The following is a 22,072-nucleotide window of genomic DNA, read 5'->3' as shown; positions in this document are numbered from 1 at the left end:
TTGGTATGTAGGTTCCTGGGCGCTCATCTCAGATCGCTATTTAAAATGAACGAAATCGGACTACAACCACGCCAACTTTTTCGATATCGAAAATTTCGAAAAACCGAAAAAGTGCGATAATTCATTATCAAAGATGGATAAAGCGATGAAACTTGGTATGTGCGTTAACCTTATGACGCAAAATAGAAAATTAGAAACAGTTTGGACAATGGGCGTGGCACCGCCCACTTTTAAAAGAAGGTAATTTAAAAGTTTTGCAAGCTGTAATTTGCCAGTCGTTGAAGATATCATAATGAAATTTGGTAGGCACGTTACTCCTATTACAGTATGTGTGCTAAATAAAAATTAGCGAAATCGGATGACGAACACGCCCACTTAAAAAAAAAAATTTTTAAATTCAAATTTTAACAAAAAATTTAATATCCTTACAGTATAAAAGTAAATTATGTAAACATTCGACTACAGTAATATGGTGCAAAAAAATACAAAGATAAAAGAACATTTCAAAATGGGCGTAACTCCGCCCTTTTTCATTTAATTCGTCTAGAATACTTTTAATGCCATAAGTCGAACAAAAATTTACCAATCCTTGGTAGGGACATAGACTCTATGACGAAAACTGTTTTCTGTGAAAATGGGCGAAATCGGTTGAAGCCACGCCCAGTTTTTATACACAGTCGACCTTCTGTCCTTCCGCTCGGCCGTTAACACGATAACTTGCGCAAAAAACGATATATCTTAACTAAACTTTGTTCACGTACTTATCTGAAGTCGCTTTATCTTGGTATAAAATATGGCCCACTTTTCCGATATCGAAAATTACGAAAAATGAAAAAAATGCCATAATTCTGTACCAGTTATGAAAAAAGAGATGAAACATGGTAATTGGATTGGTTTATTGACACAAAATATAACTTAAGAAAAAACTGTGTAAGATGGGTGTGACACCTACCATATTAAAAAGAAGAAAATGAAAAAATTCTGCAAGGCGAAATCAAAAGCCTTTGGAATCTTGGCAGAAATAGTGTTCGGGGTATGACATATATAAATAAATTAGCGGTACCCGACAGAAGATATTCTGGGTCACCCTGGTCCCCATTTTGGTCGATATCTCGAAAACGCTTTCACATATACAACTAAGGGATACTCCCTATTAAAACCCTCATTAATACTTTTTAATTTGATACCCATATCGCACAAACACATTCTAGAGTCACCCCTGGTCCACCCTTATTGCGATATCTCGAAAAGGCGTCCACCTATAGAACTAAGGCCCACTACGTTTTAAATAATCATTAACACCTTTCATTTGATACACATGTCATACAAACACATTCCAGGGTTACCCTAGGTTCATATTGCTAAATGGTGATTTTCCCTTATTTTGTCTCCAAAGCTCTCAGCTGAGTATGTAATGTTCGGTTACACCCGAACTTAGCCTCCCTTACTTGTTTTACCTTGATACCGTTGTGTGTAAGGCTTATAGCTAATATAAAGCATAACCTACGTAAGGAATTATTATAAGCCATACGGCAGAATATAACAAATTTATTATAAGGCTTATGGACCAACAAAAATTAGGCTTACTTAGATGAGGCCTTATTAAAAGAAAATACTTACTGTATTAGGACCTTTTATATAACGTTTATATATAGCCACCCAAAGTCAGGCTTACATAAGCTGTTATAATAACGAGGTTGCAAAAGAACTGGTGTACCATAGTATTACCTTATTATAAGTTTTATTGCACATGTAAAACTGCATGGTCTTATAATAAGACACCGACTGACTTCAAATTCTTTTATTCATATTCATAATAACCTATTTCAAAACGTTATTTAACCGGGGGTCTCTCATCGGCAGGCCCAGAAAGTGTCATGAAAATATTTCCTCGAAAAATTCATTTGCCATATATCGTTTGGAGTCGGTGTAAAAAAATATATCATTTGGTAACAATTTTATTTTTTAATTTTTTTTATTTTTTATGAAATTGGAGTAAAAATTAATTTACATTTTTTACTCTGTTATGTCTTTTATGAAAAAAATAAATAAAACGCATAGACAGTTGCCTTCTTTTCTTAGCATTAAAAATTTTTATTTAGCCTTTTTTAGCTTTTTCTTTTTGTCAATTTAGCCCTTTTTCTGAAAAACTTCTGGCAACACTGCTCCCAAGGGTTGGGCAATTCCCAATATTTGCCGCGCTGTAAGAGGACTTGCCTGCTCTTTCAGCTACGTATAATTCTACACTCTGCCTCTCTCTTCGTACTCACCTGCCGCTCCCTCGCGGAGCTTATTGACATTTTATCATTCTAATCTCAATTCATGTGGGTTAACTCTTAGAAAACGAAATCTTGATCTTTAGTGATAAATCGACGGATACAATTTCGATTTACTCTACACTTGGACTAGACTTCCGTCTATTTCTACAGGAGATGATCGAGCAAAACAGGTAACAACTAATTTTCTAATCTTAATACCAACTAACTGTTTTGTCCGAATTTGGCTTCCACCATTCATTCATAGTGCTGCAGCTGATTAAGTATACTTCTAGGTGTGGGAGGTGGAGGTATATTTACTTAGAAAAATCGGGTGCAAGCCATTTTAAATTAAACGGAAAACGCTGAATTGAAGCGCTTGGACTGTGAGATATAAGTTTGATTGCAAAAAATTAGGGTAGTTAACCTAAGCTTTGTCTTTAAAATAATTCATAAACTGGTTGCGAATCAAGAGCACATGAAAAAGTGAATGAAAGAAACGAAAAAAAAAGTTTTAAATGCTTAAGTCGTTTAAGCAGTAAAGTTTTATGGCTTGATTTGTAATAACTCTTACCTTTTCACTGTCTTGCAGTTCGACGAGTATACTATCATAGTCCTTTGTTGTTATCCTTTCTGGAAAGCAGCAGGCTGTTTTTATAAACATTTTCAATGGGCGATCCAATAACTGTGTGAAAAAAAAAATTTTATTAAATATATACGCAAAATAGAAATATAATCGGCACAAGAAGCATAACGCAATATATATATATCTACAGATGTGGGCATTTAAACTTTCTTTCACTTCCAATGCCTTGTACATATGTATGTATGTCTCTATGAATGTGCAATGTTTTAGTAACTTTGGCGCTGATGTTCTTTACGTAATAACATTAACAAAGTCTTATCACAAAAAGAACCCGAGGAAGGCATATGATTGGCGTTCAAAGAGGGCACTGCAAAAATATTTCCTAGACATTTTTTTTAAACAAATTGAAGAAAATTTCAATAAAGAGGAGGATTTTGTATAAAACTTATCATTAATTTGAGGAAAAATTTTTGATTCGTTTTGTTTTGTTGATTATCCAACAAGGTGCATAATTGATGTACATAAGTATATTGAAACGATTTTCCGTCATCCCTTGTCAAATTTGGTTTCGAGACAAACCGGTTTCGGCGTTGCGCCATCACCAGTCTCATTTTTATACCCAGCTGTACTTGTCCACAGGGTATTATAACTTTGATTGGATAACGGTTGGTTGTACAGGTATAAACGAATCGAGATAGATATAGACTTCCACATATCAAAATCATCAGTATCGAAAAAAAATTTGATTGAGCCATGTCCGTCCGCCCGTCTGTCCGTCCGTCTGTCCGCTAACACGATAACTTGAGTAAATATTGCGATATCTTCTCCAAATTTGGTACACGAGCTTATCTGGACCCAGAATAGATTGGCATTGAAAATGAGCGAAATCGGATGATAACCACGCCTACTTTTTATATATATAACATTTTGGAAAACATAAAAAACCTTATTTATTTAGTAAATAATACACCTAGAATGTTGCAATTTGACGTGTGGACTGATATTGAGACTCTTGATAAAAATTTGAAAAAAGTTTTTAAAATGGGCGTGGCGCCGCCCACTTGTGATAAAATCAATTTTACAAATATTATTAATCATAAATCGAAAATCGTTAAACCTATCGCAACAAAATTCGGCAGAGAGGTTGCCTTTACTACAAGGAATGCTTTGAAGAAATATTAACGGAATCGGTTAAGAACCACGCCCACTTTTATATAAAAGATTTTTAAAAGGGTCGTGGACGAATAAAATAAGCTATATCTTTGCAAAAAAGAGCTTTATATCAATGGTATTTAATTTCCCAAGTGTATTTATAACAATAAATAGGAAAACTTCAAATTTAAAAAAAATGGGCGTGGCACCGCCCCTTTTATGAGTAAGCAATTTCCTATGTTTCGGGAGCCATAACTCGAAGAAAAACTAGTTCAGAATAGAACCATATGTATATGTATTATTGCGTAGCCTTGTAACACTATTAAGCACACAAAACAACAACAGCATTTCAAGTGTACAGCTGGGTATGTAATGTTCGGTTTAACCCGAACTTAGACTTCCTTACTTGTTCGTTCTGAATTGTTGTTGTCGTTTGTCTTACAGTTCGTAGGTACATGAGCAGGTATTGTCAAATTGAATATTTATGTATGTATATAAGGAATGTTCCGAAAAGAAAGTGTATGTATCGGATCATTATGGGAAAAACACCGTTCTGGTTTTTGTATTAGCTTCTTCACCAATAAAGCTTTTATGGTTTTCGCTGTATTGCGAATTGAAGAACAAGTACATGCAAGCAAACTTAAAATAACTTTTAAAATTAAAATAGAGCCGTACGCGGGTGTCATCAACTCTACGATCCAATAATCGATTTTTAAGTAACTTCTCATTAAGCTACAAACATGAAACTTCATACATATATAGGTTAAGACACCGAGACAATGCAACAAAAGGGAAAAAATCCGTTAGGTGGCGCACGGATCGAAATAATTAGATGAGAACTTAAGCCTGCTTTTAGTTAATTCTCGATGAGCTTGAGACTTGAAATTTCAAACTTGATTCAGAGGTCGATGACAGTTTAAAACGCATAGTAAAAAGTTTCGCTACGGGGCGCACGCATCGAGATGTTTAGAAAAATCGTACGGAACGAAGGGAATCTTGCGATCGTTTTTAAGTAGCTTGCCATTGAGCTACAAACGTGAAACTTCACAGATAATTAAATAATTTTATATAGACAATGTATCTTCTCTATGTTACGGATTTAATGGTTTGATAATGATTCAAAAACTGAGGGGTATCACGGAAAGAACATATCAACAACCTTGTCCGGATCGTTCGGGGTAAATTTTTATCGGCGTACGAAACTATGAGCTAATGCTTTTCGTAAAAGAATCTGATATACGTATTATCGGTTGTCATCATTTTAAATTCGTACATCCTCATTCCACAGAGGTCAGTAATTTGTAATAAAAATATGAAGTAATAATTGAATGAAATATTTATTTATAATGAAAATGATGTCGTTGTTGTTAGTAGGTTTTATGCATAAACAAATCATGGTTCATGGGTTTTATGCTTATGTTTTTTTTTTAAATACATTAAATGAGAGATTTTGTTGTTGACGAGCTTACCATATTTCACTTTTTAAAAACAAATATATTTCAGAAGTCAATTTTGATGTTTTTCATATTTTTTACAAACCAACACCATTACACAAACACAAACATATGTGGCATTTTTTTTACTGTTGTAGCACAGAAAGAAAAAGAAAGTTCAAATACCCACGTACGCTTTTAGTCACCTGATTCACTTCACCGTAATCATAATCGTCATGACGTATGCCATAAATGCATTGAATATAATTCCAAATGGCACGACGAAATTTCGATGTATCCACATTACGATAACCACCCATGGTGAAGTACGTGAGGTTATAGGCAGCACGAAATTTCTGATCCAACAAAGTGCCAACATCGCTATAGAGACTGTAAAAAAAGAAAGAGAAATAAAAAGAATTGGCATTTGGAAAAAAGAGTGTCAAACTTCACAATTTCACATTACCCATTAACCAGCGAGTAGCCATGATCATCCCATGAGTAATCCTGCACACGAAATGTGTTAGGTATATTTTCTGCACCACGGCGTGCAAAGTCCTGATAAGTGAAATTCGGATCCTCAATGTAGTGCGAGATAATCGGTGGCACTTCGGCCGTGGACTCAGCTGCAGCGGCGGGCAGTTCAGCGGTTTGCATTTCAACGCTCTTAAAACGATTACTTAACTCCGCTTCGCTGCATTCGTCCTGTTTTTGAGTGAGCACTTTCATGCGCTCAACCAACGCTTCCACTGGTACATTTTGTTGCGGGGAACCAGAGGTGGCTGCCAAAAAAAAAAAAAAACAAATTATAAAAACATTAAACTTTTAGCTTTTTCTAATAATCATGCGTACGAGTATGCTTCGTGATGCCATTACTGCTGCCACCATCAACACCACCACCATTCATAGTGATATCGCTGTGCGTAGTTGTAATTCCAACATTGTTATTATATAACTGATGATTATTATGATCAAGCATATTATTGTTGTTATTTAATGTTATTTCACTCAGGACAGTCTTTTGTTGTTGTTGGGGTGTTTGTTGTTGCGTCGTTGTCATTGTCATTAATTGTTGCTGCTGCGCGCCAGTCTTCAATTTCGGACTGGACAAACCATCCAATTTTTGGGTGAGACCGCAGGAGAATACAAATGAGGAGAGCGAGTGGAAATGTGAGAGCAATACCATTGCATGCACCACTTCGGAGAGTGACCAACTGTTTTTGCCTTTGGTGAGGCCCTGTTTTTTTTTTTGTATTGCGAGGAAAGTAAAATAAGGAAATGAGTAGGCATTGAGAAAGAGTTAAAAGTGGGGGTGCGCAAGACAATTTCATAGCAGTTCAGTAAAAATAAAACACCTCTGCCTGAAAAATAAGCTTTTATTGCTGGGACTACTTTTGTAAGCAACCTTTTACGCAGCGAACACAAAACTTACCTCGATATGCTCTTTGCGCAACAGCCAAGGCCTATGGGCCAGTATTTTATTTATATCGTATATGGCACGTAATTTTGATGGAATATAATCTAAGCCGTTCAGCCACTCAGCTTTACCGCCTTGGTTGATGAATTTTTTCTCATACATTTTTACTAGATAAGGACACTGGTGACGGGCAGCGGCCTAGAAGAGAGAAGATTTAATTAGAAAATTTGACAATACTTCTTTTATGTGTGAAAAGGAAACTAATTAATAAATTAAACTTTCAAAATTCTTCCACAAGCGAGTTTTTGTGGTAGATTTTCTGCAGCTCAAGCAGCGATGGGCCTTATTATGTGGCGCCCGAGCAGGCATCGCATATGCTGAATAAAAAGTATGTAATTCGTGGAACGACAATAAAATAAATCAAGTACCTGCTCGGACGCCACATAATAAAATGTTATATTTTTGGCTTTGCCAACATTGGTTCAAACAGCACTCCTCAGATGTTCGAACCAAAGTAGTGTTGACCAAACCAACATAGTTAACATTTAATATTAGCGGCGGCGTGTGATTGGAATATCACATGATATAATTCTATTTCTCTTTCGGTAAGCTAACTGGTTTATTGTGTGGGTGTGTTAGCAGCGATGCTATTCTGCGGCGCCCGAGCATGCATCGCATGCGCTTCTTGTGACTTGGCTCTCTCTCCCTCTCTATCGCTACGCTAATTGGTTTATAATGTGGCGGTATTAGTAGCGACGATGACAGAGAAATCGAAACCTTTTCACTACAAGACATTTTTAAGATTGTGCACTTTTAAACTCATTATTTAAATTTCAATCGACTTTTTACACAATTCGAAACCCGATTAAAAAGCTCTACGACTCTATACAGACTATAGCCCATTTGTTCATCAAATATTTTGTATTCCTTTCCCTCTTCGTCGTTATGTGAAGAAATTCCGTTGAGCAAATCCGCTAATACTTACTTACGTAATTAGCGTTTAACCGTTTAAACGTTTATGGCCGTCTAACAAGGAGCGCCAGTCGCTTCTTCTCTCTGCCAACCGGCGCCAATTGGTTACACTAAAGGATTTTAAATCGTTTTCCATCTGGCCCTTCCAGCAGAGTGGGGGCCGCCCTCTACCTCTGCTTCCATAGGCGGGTACCGATAGGAACACTTTCTTGGCCGGAGCGTTATCTTTAGTTTCCATAACATGGCCTAGCCAGAGCAGCCGCTGCGTTTTAATTCGCTGGACTAAGTTGATGTCTGCTCGTACAGCTCATCGTTAAATCTTTTTCGGTACTCGCCATCGCCAATGCGTAGAGATCCATATATCTTTCGAAGAAATTTTCTCTCGAACACTCCCAGAGCCGCTTCATCTGATGTTGTCATGGTCCATGCTTTTGCACCATAAAGCAGGACGGGTACTATAAGTGACTTGTAGAGTTTGATTTTCGTTTGCCGAAAGAGGACTTTACTTTTCAATTGCCTACCTAGTCCAAAGTAGGCAAGAGTGATTCTTCGCTGGATTTCAGAGCTGATGTTGTTGTTCGTGTTAATGCTGGTTCCCAAATAAACGAAGCCTTTTACTATTTCGAAATTATGGCTGCCAACAGAAGCCTTGTTGGCAAGGCCCATATGCGCTGACTCTTTGCTCGATGACAGCAGGTACTTCGTTTTGTCCTCATACATTATACTCTCAGCAACAAGAATTCTTTAGAAACATAAAAAAAGCCTCTCACGCAAGTTCCTTTCGCCTTCCTACAAATCTAAATAGCCATTGAATTACGTCTCGGTAATACATTTATCATTGTACTTAACCCGCTAAAAACATATTTTACTTCACAGATAAATGAATTGCATACATTTCGAGAATAACAGATGAGCTGTTGCAAAACTGAAAAAAATCTTAAGTAGGTACTATAATTTTTTTTTTTAATTTGCATTTGATTTATTGTTATGCCGTCGATTATTTGGGTTAATTCGGTGTAAACTTTTGTCACCAAACAAAAAACCAGAAAAACAAAACAAAATGAGTCAAAAAATGTTAAGTGCAAAATAAAAGTGCACAAATCGAAAAAAAACAAGTAAGGAAGGCTAAGTTCGGGTGTAACCGAACATTACATACTCAGTTGAGAGCTATGGAGACAAAATAGGGAAAATCACCATGTAGGAAAATGAACCTAGGGTAACCCTGGAATGTGGTTGTATGACATGTGTATCAAATGGAAGGTATTAAAGAGTATTTTAAGAGAGAGTAGGTCATAGTTCTATGGATGGACGCCATTTAGGGATATCGCCATAAAGGTGGACTAGGGCTGACTCTAGAATGTGTTTGTACGATATGGGTATCAAACGAAAGGTGATAATGAGTATTTTAAAAGGGAATGGGCTTTAGTTCTATAGGTGAACGCCTTTTCAAGAAATCGCCATAAAGGTGGACCAGGGGTGACTCTAGAATATGTTTGTACGATATGGGTATCAAATGAAAGCTGTTAATGAATATTTTGAAAAGCAGTGATCCTTAGTTCCATAGGTGGACGCCGTTTCGAGATATCGCCATAAAGGTGCACCAGGGGTGTCTCTAGTTTTACGATATGGGAATCAAATGAAAGGTGTTACTGAGCATTTTAAGAGGGAGTGGGCATTAGGTCTATAGGTGCACGCCTTTTCGAAATGTCGCCATTAGGGTGGGCCAGGGGTGACTCTAGAATGTGTTTGTATGATATGGGTATCAAATGAAAGATGGTAATGAGTATTTTAAAAGGGAGTAATCCTTAGTTCTATAGGTGGACGCCTTTTCGAGATATCGCCATAAAGGTGGACCAATGGTGACTCTAGAATGTTTGTACGATATGGGTATCAAACGAAAGGTGCTACTGAGCATTTTAAGAGGAAGTGGGCATGAGGTCTATAGGTGGACGCCTTTTCGAGGTATCGTAATTAGGGTGGGCCAGGGGTGACTCTAGAATGTGTTTGTACGATATGGGTATCAAACGAAAGGTGTTACTGATCATTTTAAGATGGAGTGGGCATTAGGTCTATAGGTGGACGCCTTTTCGAGATATCGCCATTAGGGTGAGCCAGGGATGACTCTAGAATGTTTGTACGATATGGGTATCAAACGAAAGGTGTTACTGAGCATTTTAAGAGGGAGTGGGCATTAGGTCTATAGGTGGACGCCTTTTCGAGATATCGCCATTACGGTGGGAAAGGGGTGACTCTAGAATGTTTTTGTACGATATGGGTATCAAATGAAAGGTGGTAATGAGTATTTTAAAAGGGAGTAATCCTTAGTTCTATAGGTGGACGCCTTTTCGAGATATCGCCATAAAGGTGGACCAAGGGTGACTCTAGAATGTTTGTACGATATGGATATCAAACGAAAGGTGTTACTGAGCATTTTAAGAGGGAGTGGGCATTAGGTCTATAGGTGGACGCCTTTTCGAGATATCGCCATTAGGGTGGGCCAGGGGTGACTCTAGAATGTTTGTACGATATGGGTATCAAACGAAAGGTGCTACTGAGCATTTTAAGAGGGAGTGGGCATTAGGTCTATAGGTGGACGCCTTTTCGAGATATCGCCATTAGGGTGGGCCAGGGTGACTCTAGAATGTGTTTGTACGATATGGGTATCAAATGAAAGGTGGTAATGAGTATTTTAAAAGGGAGTAATCCTTAGTTCTATAGGTGGACGCCTTTTCGAGATATCGCCATTAAGGTGGACCAAGGGTGACTCTACAATGTTTGTACGATATGGGTATCAAACGAAAGGTGTTACTGAGCATTTTAAGAGGGAGTGGGCATTAGGTCTATATGTGGACGCCTTTTCGAGATATCGCCATTAGGGTGGGCCAGGGGTGACTCTAGAATGTTTGTACGATATGGGTATCAAACGAAAGGTGTTACTGAGCATTTTAAGAGGGAGTGGGCATTAGGTCTATAGGTGGACGCCTTTTCGAGATATCGCCATTAGGGTGGGCCAGGGGTGACTCTAGAATGTTTGTACGATATGGGTATCAAACGAAAGGTGTTACTGAGCATTTTAAGAGGGAGTGGACATTAGGTATATAGGTGGTCGCCTTTTCGAGATATCGCCATTAGGGTGGGCCAGGGGTGACTCTAGAACGTTTGTACGATATGGGTATCAAACGAAAGGTGTTACTGAGCATTTTAAGAGGGAGTGGGCATTAGGTCTATAGGTGGACGCCTTTTCGAGATATCGCCATTAGGGTGTGTCAGGGTGATTCTAGAATGTGTTTGTACGATATGGATATCAAATTAAAAGTATTAATGAGGGTTTTAAAAGCGAGTGGCCCTTAGATGTATATGTGAAGGCGTTCTCGCGATATCGACCAAAATGTGGACCAGGTGATCCAGAAAATCATCTGTCGGGTACTGCTAATTTATTTATATATGCAATACCACTAACAGTATTCCTGCCAAGATTCCAAGGGCTGTTGATTTCGCCTTGTAGAACTTTTTCATTTTCTTCTACTTAATATGGTAGGTGTCACACCCATTTTACAAAGTTTTTTCCAAAGTTATATTTTGCGTCAATAAACCAATCCAGTTACCATGTTTCATCCCTTTTTTCGTAGTTGGTATAGAATTATGGCATTTTTTTCATTTTTCGTAATTTTCGATATCGATAAAGTGGGCGTGGTTATGGTCGGATGTCGGCCATTTTTTATACCAAGATAAAGTGAGTTCAGATAAGTACGTGGGCAAAGTTTAGTAAAGATATATCGGTTTTTGCTCAAGTTATTGTGTTAACGGCCGAGCGGAAGGACAGACGGTGGACTGTGTATAAAAACTGGGCGTGGCTTCCACCGATTTCGCCCATTTTCACAGAGAACAGTTACCGTCACAGAATCTATGCTCCTACCAAATTTGAGAAGGATTGGTAAATTTTTGTTCGACTTATGGCATTAAAAGTATTCTAGACAAACTAAATGAAAATGGGCGGAGCCACTCCCATTTTGAAATTTTCTTTTATTTTTGGATTTTGCTGCATCATATCATTACTGGAGTTGAATTTTGACTTAATTTACTTATATACAGTAAAGATATTAACTTTTTTGTTAAAATTTGAATTTAAAAAAAAATTTTTTTAAAAAGTGGGCGTGTTCTTCATCCAATTTTGCTAGTTTTTATTTAGCACATATATAGTAATAGTAGTAACGTTCCTGCCAAATTTCATCATGATATCTTCAACGACTGCCAAATTACAGCTTGCAAAACTTTTAAATTACCTTCTTGTAAAAGTGGGCGGTGCCACACCCATTGTCCAAAATCTTACTAGTTTTCTATTCTGCGTCATAACGTCAACCTATCTACCAAGTTTCATCGCTTTAACCGCCTTTGGCAATGAATTATCGCATTTTTTCGGTTTTTCGAAATTTTCGATATCGAAAAAGTGGGCGTGGTTATAGTCCGATATCGTTCATTTTAAATAGCGATCTGAGATGAGTGCTCAGGAACCTACATACCAAATTTCATCAAGATACCTCAAAATTTACTCAAGTTATCGTGTTAACGGACGGACGGACGGACGGACGGACGGACGGACGGACGGACGGACGGACGGACGGACGGACATGGCTCAATCAAATTTTTTTTCGATCCTGATTATTTTGATATATGGAAGTCTATATCTATCTCGATTCCTTTATATATGTACAACCAACCGTTATCCAATCAAACTTAATATACTCTGTGAGCTCTGCTCAACTGAGTATAAAAAACGACTGCAAATGGTGCCACCTAGTGACGTGTAAATAAGACGAACCGGATCCTAAAAATACGGTCTTTTAAGAAACTTGGGCGCTAAGCACAAAAACTTGCCAAACAACTACAGAGGCCCGACCTCGCTTAGAAATTTTTTTTCTAATTGACATTTTTCTAAATTTTTGATGCTGCTTTGCTAAGGGGCTTATGTCAGCTGCTTATTTGGTCAGGCTGCCTAATTGTTCCCTACAATCTCCTCTCTATCTCTCGGGATCCATGCTAAACACATGGCCTCTCCAAGTGCTCGAGGAGCTTTGAGCATCGAGTGTCAACTGAAAATATTGGCATGAATGTTGCCTGGCTTTGCCGCCGTATAACGATTTGTCGGTGTACTTTATGCGTGTGGGTGGCTTGGTAGTGCTTTTTGTCTGGAAGTGTCTCAGGCGGCTTTGCCTCCCAACTTTATTTGAAACCATTTTTCCTATGAAATGAACTTTTTAATGCCTTTATTAGAAGCTAGCTTAATGGGACCTGCTCTCTCAACCTTCTTCATTTCGAGATTTATTTATTTTTCCACCGCCAAAGCTCACCGTAGCTATGTATTATACACAGTGCAAGAGCGGACTAGGCTCTACGAGAGCCTCTGTAATAATTCGCGCACTACTAAGTTCCACAGGAAAGGGTAACATAAAGTTCACTTGTAGGTAGCCTTTTTTAAAACTTAGCTGCGATATCTCCTATTCAGATGTCTTATCTTTCAAGCGGTTCCAATAATCGCAGGTGTACTTTCGAAGGCTCATGTTAGGTCATAACACTACTTCTCCGCACTCGACCGCATTTCGAATATATGTGGTCAGTTGATATAGGGCAGTTCTTATCGATCTGCCGGCTCTATAGGCATGCTGACATAGATGTATGGTGTATACATTCACTTAACGTGAGCTAAAATAAGACACAATTGTCATTCAGTTGAGAGCCATCCGCAAAATTGTATATGTTCTTACAATGAAGAGAGGTGGATTTTCCTCTATTGGGACTCAAGCTCTACGTCTTAAAATATGATGAATAAAAATATTGTTAAGTATTTCTTGAGAAAGGTTGTAATTGAGATTGGTTAAACGTAGTACATCTTGTATTTTATTGAATGGAAGTTGTCCCATTTTAAATCTGACTGCTAGCATATGCTTGAGATGACAAAGATAACATCTCAACACAATTCAATGTAACACTATTGAAGGTTCAGAACCGGTTCACAACATACTTAAAAAATTCACGTCAGTCCCGCAAGTGCATTCTGTTTCACAGAAAAAAAAAAAAACAATATTGCAAAAATTTTAAGAGAATCAAACATAAAGAACAAAACATTTACTAAAATAAATTTTCAAAACTTAAATGCAATTGAACAGCTGCAACAAATGCGTTGGCGTGCCGAAAGATGCGTGGTTGGGCGGTGTGACTGCCACTTTGACTTCACGCATAGTTGAGTGTGCTTAGCTGCGTGTGAAAAGAACATAAATAAATCAGTACTCGCACTTACGCACCCACCCAGCTGACCGCATTGCCATATGGTGGCCAAATAAACAGTCATGATACCAGTCATCGCTAAAGCATGCAAATCACAATGACTGCAACGAATGCATCAATCAACAAGAAGAATTCACGCATTTTAGTGCATTTCAAATTGTTAGAAAATTAGTAACGAAATAAACAGAAAAAAAAAAAATATATATATATATATATATGCTAACGCATTCAAAGCAAAATGGGTTGACTTTTGATTTTTTTTGTTTTCATAAATATTTGTAGAAAGTGAAATAGTAGCAAGTATCGGTCATCAAGCGTGAGCAAGAACTAAACGTAATACGTGAGATGGTCTTATATGCGCCTACAACGAGGGAGTAGACAATCTTACATTTAAGCAAGGAATGGCTTCATATAAAAATCAATTTCCGACTTAAGTTTCGCACATGAAACGTTGATCAAGCAATACTCTGGAAATTGCACAGAAATAAAAAAAAATGTCAAAATCAACCGAATTACCGACCAATTCAACCGTTATTTCTGTCAATTTTTAACCATCGCAAACAGCTGTTGAATCAACTTCGCCCAAATTGTTGATTCTGAATTGAGTGTTTGGGCCTCAGAGAATAGAAGACCAGAGTTGCAATATTTGCACCAATATTAAAAGAAACAAGTAAAGGTGTTTAGCTTCGTGTATAACCGAACATTATATACTCAGCGTGAGCTTCAATTGAACATTTCATTTCAGAAAAATTACTTTTCTATATAACACGTGGCACCGCCCGTTTAAAAAAAAAATGTCTCCCCATTTCCTCTTACAATAAAACTTGATAAGTGAAATATCGTTGATTAAAAACTATTTTCAGCTAAGTTATAGCTTATTATTCTAGTCTACGAACCTTTTGAACTTGTTTTATATGTAAGTTGCCGTGGTTTTTCACCGATCCCGCCCATTTTTCTAGAAATATTTCCTGCTATAGGGAAAATTTGTGTACCCAATTTTATTACGATCCGTTAACTTTTCTTCGAGTTATAGCTCCCGAAATATAGAAAATTGCTTAGTCATAAAAGGGGCGGTGCCACGCCCATTTTTTTAAATTTGAAGTTTTATTTTATTTGAAGTATTTACTGTTATAAATCCACTTGGGGAATGAAATACCATTGATATAAAGCTCTTTTTTGCAAAGATATAGCTTATTTTATTCGTCCACTACACTTTTAAAAATCTTTTACATAAAAGTGGGCGTGGTCCTTAACTGATTTCGTTAATTTTTCTTCAAAACATTCCTTATATTAATGGCAACATCTCTGCCGAATTTTGTTACGATAGGTTTAACGATTTTTAATTAATAATATTTGTAAAATTGATCTTATCACAAGTGGGCGGTGCCTCGCCCATTTTAAAATTTTTTTCAAATCTTTATCAAGAGTCTCAGTATCAGTCCACACGTCAAGTTTCAACATTCTAGGTGTATTATTTACTAAATAATCAGGTTTTTTGTGTTTTCCAAAATGTTACATATATAAAAAGTGGGCGTGGTTATCATCCGATTTCGCTTTTTTCAATACCAATCTATTCTGGGTCCAGATAAGCTCATGTACCAAATTTGGTGAAGATATCTCAATATTTACTCAAGTTATCGTGTTAACGGACAGACGGACGGACGATGGAAGTCTATATCTATCTCGATTCCTTTATACCTGTACAACCAACCGTTATCCAATAAAAGTTATAATACCCTGTGTACAAGTACAGCTGGGTATAAAAACTGTTAAAATCAACCAAATTCCGGGCCAACCGCTATTTCTGTCAATTTTTAATCATCGCAAATAGCTGTTGAATGAACTTCGCCCAAATTGTTGAATCTGAATTGAGTGTTGGGGCCTCATTATCTATTTCGAAACGAACATTCGTTTCGCCTCAGAGACGAATCGCTAGTGTATTTGCACTATGTTAAACGATGGTAACATATTTGACAACTTCTTTTCGCCTTCCTGTTTGACATAAATTAGGAAACGTAAAGGCTGAATGAAAACGAAGGATAAAACCTTTGCTAGACGAAATCTTTTGGAGGCGAACCGTTCGTCTGAGCTATCGTTCGCAATACAGAATGAATCCCTTCAAAGGGTCAAATCAACAAAAAAGGTTATCAAATGTAAGCCACAGCCATTGTTTATATATAGTTTGGCAGCTTAAACTGAGGTTATGTTGCGAATGGAGTGGAAGGAATGAAGAACAGCAGGAAGAGCAGAGTTGCATTGCATCAACACACATTCAATCTTTGTATCAATATTAAAAAAAATGTAGAAAAAATAACTAAATACTTGAATAAAGGCAAACATTTTCGCTTAGTTGCTGCAAATAAGTTGTCCTTAATGCTATATATTCCAAAATTATCACAGTTTATTTATCTAGATATGTTTAAAAATTCAACTTAAATTTTCTAAAAGATTTTCGTAATATGGCCATTAGTGATGTTTGTATGTGTGTGCTAATTTTGAGCGATCAGCTGTTAGTTGAGCTACTTTTTAAGGTTTACAATGGCCACAGCTCTTTTAAAAAGAAAGAACTACAATATTTACGGGGCGATATCGCTCGATTTTTTTATAATTGAAAAAAAAAAAAATCTTTTCTAAAGATTTTAATGTTGCTTTTTCTAGGCCTTGAAACCAGGATTTTTTGATTGAAATGATCAGTGAAATCAGTTTATCCAACAGAAAAACAGTTATTTTGATTTAGAATCTGTCATCTTTACAGAATATGGTTAACTTGGATCCTCCGTTTTTCTTCTGTGACAAACCTGATTTATTCATTTACTAGCTTTATTTCTTTCGGCGTAACTAATTTCCATACAACGTTGCTGTATTCACTTCTCCAATTTTTCTTTATTTAGCAACTGTAGCGTTACAATGCTAATAAAATGAACAAAGCGGCAAATAGTTAACAGAAATTCTTAATTAAAAATTTGCTTAATCTACAGATATACTATATTTTTTTCTCAATCTGTTAATTAATTTGTAAATATTACAATGCGCCATAAATGAGTTTCTTTGTTCTTCAAGGCAATAAAAATATTAATAAGATAAAAATGAAAAAATAAACAGAAAAAAGTTAAACAAATATCACAATAAATTTATTTGTGTACAAAAAACATAAAAAGATCTTTTCTGAAAATTGTAAAATTATATCTATGGGCAAGTCCTGTGTAATGGACGCGGACATTCGCACGCATTTAAACCTGCATAGTGAACATGAGAAGAGGACTGAGCGGATATTACACCGTTTTGATAGCACAAAGTTTGGGTACCTCAAACATTTAAGTACTTATACATGATCATATATAATGCGGTTCGGGCGCGACAAGAAATAGATGTAAGTTTTTAATGCTTGTGAATTTTACATTCCTTAAATAAGAGGCTAAAAGGTGAAAGAAGACCCTTTGCCGTAGATTTACGATAGCTGAAATATCTTTTTTAGACGCTGGATATAAGCTAAGGTACGGTTAACATATTCTTTGCGAGAAAAACCTTGCGTTTTGAGTCTAGTCGAATAAACAAAATCTGCATACCTGGAATTACAAATACGCCCTCAAAATCCGGGACAACTTTACATCTATTTATATTTCGATAAATTTTTAGGTCGTTCCTCTAACGATGTACAAATGTTAGTTTTATTGACAGAAATATGTAGAAATAGTGGTACAAAATAAACGAAAAACTTGAATTTTTGCATTTTGAGCAACCGTTTTCTTTGCTATTTTGCGCAATGTACAAACGAGTATTAACTAGGGGGCCATACATAATTTTGCCCTGAGAAACTCACGAATATAATAAATCCATTAAAATTTGGTTAAAATATTCGCATTTGACCATTTCTAGTCGAACACATATATATAAATTTTTTAAAACAGATAAGAATCAACAAAAAAAAAAAAAAAAAGTACAAGTCAGTTTACACTTCTTTCTTTTGAGTCTGCATATGAAATTGTCGAATACACCAATAAAACCTAAATTTTTAAAACTCCTACCTTGTTGAAATCAGAACTGATTCTAGATTTTCCTCAAGTCATCCCATGATTCAATTACTTGAGGTTTGTTCTCAAAGGATAACAGAGCTTTGACACTCACAAATTTAAACCCTGGACGGGTTGCTTTTACGAAGTAAGCAGAACGGGGAATAATTCAATCCCCTTCAGCGAAAATTGTAGTCGAAAAGTCCCTTTAGTAGTATATTAGTAGTGATAATAAATTTGTAAATTCCAACAGATTTTGGGGGAAATAATTCATCTTCTACTAAATATTTCGTGAATTGATAAAGTGTTATGTTGGTTTGGTCATTCTTTCAGAATTTTCTCGAAGAATGCCGTGCGTTAGAATTTTATTCAAATATACACTATCTCTTGTTTCAAAAACTCCTTATCTGAGCATAAGTTTGATTTTGAGGGAGTTAATGAAAAGCATACTGAGATAAGGCGTTCCTCAACCTAATTATGATATAGGGACTTTTTTGTGACAAATTCTGAAATGGGAAATTATTGCAAAATACTTTGAGATAATATGAGGACGATTTCGAACTGGCAGCCAACATGGGGTGATACTCTACTAAGCAGCCGTAATGAACTGACAAAGCGGACGAAAAGCTCTTTTTCGTTTAAGTCCGTAGGCTGAAGAGAAATAAAGTTATAGGCCAATATATGGATCAACCAACGAAAGGGGAGTAACGGACGCGACAAATTTTAGACACCAATATGTTATCCGAACTTTCCGGAAAAACTTATTTTATTTTTGTCAAGAAGTACACATAACTATTTCATATCTGAAAGCTTTTTTAAACGATTTTATTTAGCGTGCGTAGCGTTGTTTTGTAGGTAAAATGTAAGTAGCTTCCCGATAAGCTATAAGCTTGAAACTTAGAATATAGTTCAGAACCCGATGACAAAGCAATAAAAAGAAGAAAGCTCCACTAATTGGCGCATAGATCAATATATTCAAAAAATTTGAAAACAATACGCTCAAATGTGTTCATCCCTAAAAATCCTTACAAATTTCCATCGCATTTGTGGTCCGATTTGGCTCATATTTGGAACACATAATAATACATACATGAATAGAAAGCGACACATGAAAAACTCGCCGCCAGGTGGCGCAAGAATTGCGATAGTCAAAAAAATCGTATATGTGATTCGATAATAAATAAAAGCGAGGGTCGCGTCAAATTTCTAATGATAGTCAACCGCTCATATGTTTATAAATGATATTTTCATATATGCATAAGTAAGACCCAACTGAGGTTAGGTTATGCTACGACTCACGCTTTCAGAAATTCCACGCGCCCAACGCTTTTATTTATTTTTCTGATATTGATGAGGATGATATGATGTGATGACTAGTACCTAGGACCAACCTAATTATTTTCTAGCTTTTAGTATTATTATTACTTAATGTAAGTATTGTTTTCAATAAAACTGTTTAATTTGAAATTTTTTTAAAATTATTTTATTTCATTTCAAGTTGACGTTTGGATAAGGGTAAGATTAATTTATAAAAACTCCGTTTTCCAAAGTTGTTTATATTTTTTTTTACTACTTATTAAAAGTCTAGAAAAAATTTAGATTATAACATATATATACATATTAACTTAGGTCGATTTGTATGGACGAAAGTTAACCGATATCGCGCCATCGATTTTTCGATAGGATTTGGGCTCAGGAAAAAAAAGTTCCACTATGCATACCCAAAAAATAAATTTCGAGCCTGCGAAAAAGATGGCGAAAGGGTAAATTTTTCGACCAAAACACCCCTCAAAACCCAAAAAATATTTTTTTTTCAAAAAACTGTTATCGCCAACGTTTTTACAAGTTTTTTGAAAAAAAAAAATATTTTTTGGGTTTTGAGGGGTGTTTTGGTCGAAAAATTTACCCTTTCGCCATCTTTTTTTCGCAGGCTCGAAAATTATTTTTTTGGGTATGCGTAGTAGAACTTTTTTTCCCGAGCCCAAATCGTATGAAAAAATCGATGGCGCGATATCAGTTAATAAATCGACCCAGTCTAATACATACATCTGAATTGAACAGCGCAACTATATAAATAAAGGACATTATATTTTGTTAGCAAAACACCCAAATTCGCCAAGCCAATGAAGTCTATCTTTGAAATAATGCTTCTACGTACAGGATAAAGTGAACAATAATTTATTCCAGTCTGTTTGTTTAATGGTGTATTCAATTTGTACGTATTATTAAGAATTCATGAGCTTAACACCGGCTTATAATAATTGAATATTCAATTATTATTTTTTCTAAGAGAAACTGAGAAGAAAGAAAGAAAAATTTACTGGCATATTGCGATGGTACCATTTCGAAAATCGCCACGTAATCATCATCAGGAAATTTCGTAATGTTATCAAAAGGTTTCACCGAGATTCGAACCGCGAATCACACAGTGAAACTGCAGTTGCCTTATTATAGCCTTTTTGATATTTAATCCCATATGATAGAAATAAAATCTGACCACTTTTGATTTTCGGTTCGTGGTGGACCTTATTTGAGATTCGCCCATATACGATTGGTTGTATATATTACATAGGTATATACCACAGAGGTGAAAGGGCCCATACTATATTTTTGTAGTTTTCGTCCGCCTTCATTTGCACAACGTGTCTACAATTTGATCATATGTTTTTTTTACATACATATTTACATATAGGCTTTGGAATATGCCGCCGTCATGGCTGAGTAAGCGCATGAAATTCCCTGTAGTAAAGTCAGTAACTAGTGATACAAACTTGTGGCTCATAACTAGATCTAAAATACCAAATAAGCACTAGTATAGTAGCTAGATTTTCAATCGCCGGATCTTCGGTATGATAGACACAGCACGCTATCCCCACCCCACTACATATACTTATTTGATAAATATGCTATTTACAAAAAAAAAAAATGGCTGCTAGCTTCAAGGAGCTTCGAATAACAGTACGTCCTCGTTCCCTATACTTTAAAACCCTTATCCTTGCGCAAACTCGATATAGCATATAGGCAAGCAAATTGGCTGGAAAGAGGTTGCACCAAGAGAAATTTTCCGACATAAATTCACAGAGTACACTTAGACAATGACAAGCAACATATGCATCAGTAAATTCGTGAACATGAAATACTTATTGCTGTACACGCACACACGCTTATGAAAGGGGTTCTACGCGGAAACGCTTTGTATCGCGTAGCTCTTGGTAGACCGATCCAAAGATAATTTTTTAAAGCGCGGCCTAAGGCCGTCAACGCCGAAAGGTACCTGCTAAATTATTTCGAACTTTCGCCTAGATCAGAGCTATCTTAAAAAAGAAATTTGATATTCCCGATGCAGATATTTATCGAGTCGTTTGGAGGTAACGAAAAAGTGGTTAGAACGTATTAGAAGTCACATGTTGAATTTCGAAAACAACGAAATAGTACTGTGACGAATATTAGTAACACTAAGTGATACTCACATCACTAATCTGATACTAAGTAATAAAGCCACAACAACAATAAAACAAACTGCCACACTTGTATGTACGTAAACAAATTAATCATCATGTACACACATACAAATGTATGTCATCATCAGCTACTACTTCGCTCACATATGCACACGCATATGGTTACACACTACAAATACACGCGCGTATGGCTGGTGACCAGGTAGATGATTCTAGAAGAAGAAACGTCTAGACATTTGGGCAGAGAGTATAAAAGCAGCAGAAGCTGAGTAGTCCGTATTCAGTTTGACTTAAGCACGCTATTGGTTGCGAAGTATAAGTGTTATTGCGAAGTACTTTAAAAGTAGTCTAATAAAGGCTATTTTGCATTATTCAATATTAGAGTTATTTATTCAACAGTTTAGCGATACGAATGTTAGTAGAAGGTGTAAAAAAAGCGGAGTTTCATTAAATTCGTTACAGTACTATCAAGAGAAACAGATAGGTAATTTAGAAGCTGTCGTC

The 22,072-nt window shown here is 36.3% G+C and overlaps 1 protein-coding gene across 17 annotated transcripts in view; it reads right to left on the bottom strand.

Annotated features, from left to right (window-relative positions):
• Sesn (Sestrin) overlaps window positions 1–22,072 on the bottom strand; it is a 516,933-nt gene that overhangs the window by 6,296 nt on the left and 488,565 nt on the right. For 16 of the 17 annotated variants that reach the window (XM_067775363.1, XM_067775371.1, XM_067775366.1 and 13 more), the window contains 5 exons: window positions 6,859–7,041; window positions 6,279–6,663; window positions 5,893–6,208; window positions 5,621–5,816; window positions 2,830–2,940 (listed from right to left, as the gene is read on the bottom strand). In XM_067775363.1, coding sequence (XP_067631464.1) covers window positions 2,830–2,940; window positions 5,621–5,816; window positions 5,893–6,208; window positions 6,279–6,663; window positions 6,859–7,041 — 1,191 coding nt within the window. The remainder of the gene's footprint in view (window positions 1–2,829; window positions 2,941–5,620; window positions 5,817–5,892; window positions 6,209–6,278; window positions 6,664–6,858; window positions 7,042–22,072) is intronic. The other variant, XM_067775370.1, reaches the window with a different exon arrangement.

Source organism: Eurosta solidaginis, chromosome 3, assembly GCF_040869045.1.
Source record: "Eurosta solidaginis isolate ZX-2024a chromosome 3, ASM4086904v1, whole genome shotgun sequence".
Classification (NCBI taxonomy): Eukaryota; Metazoa; Arthropoda; class Insecta; order Diptera; family Tephritidae; genus Eurosta; species Eurosta solidaginis.
The sequence above is the reverse complement of the archived record's forward strand: the minus strand, read 5'-3'. Positions and strand labels throughout refer to the sequence as shown.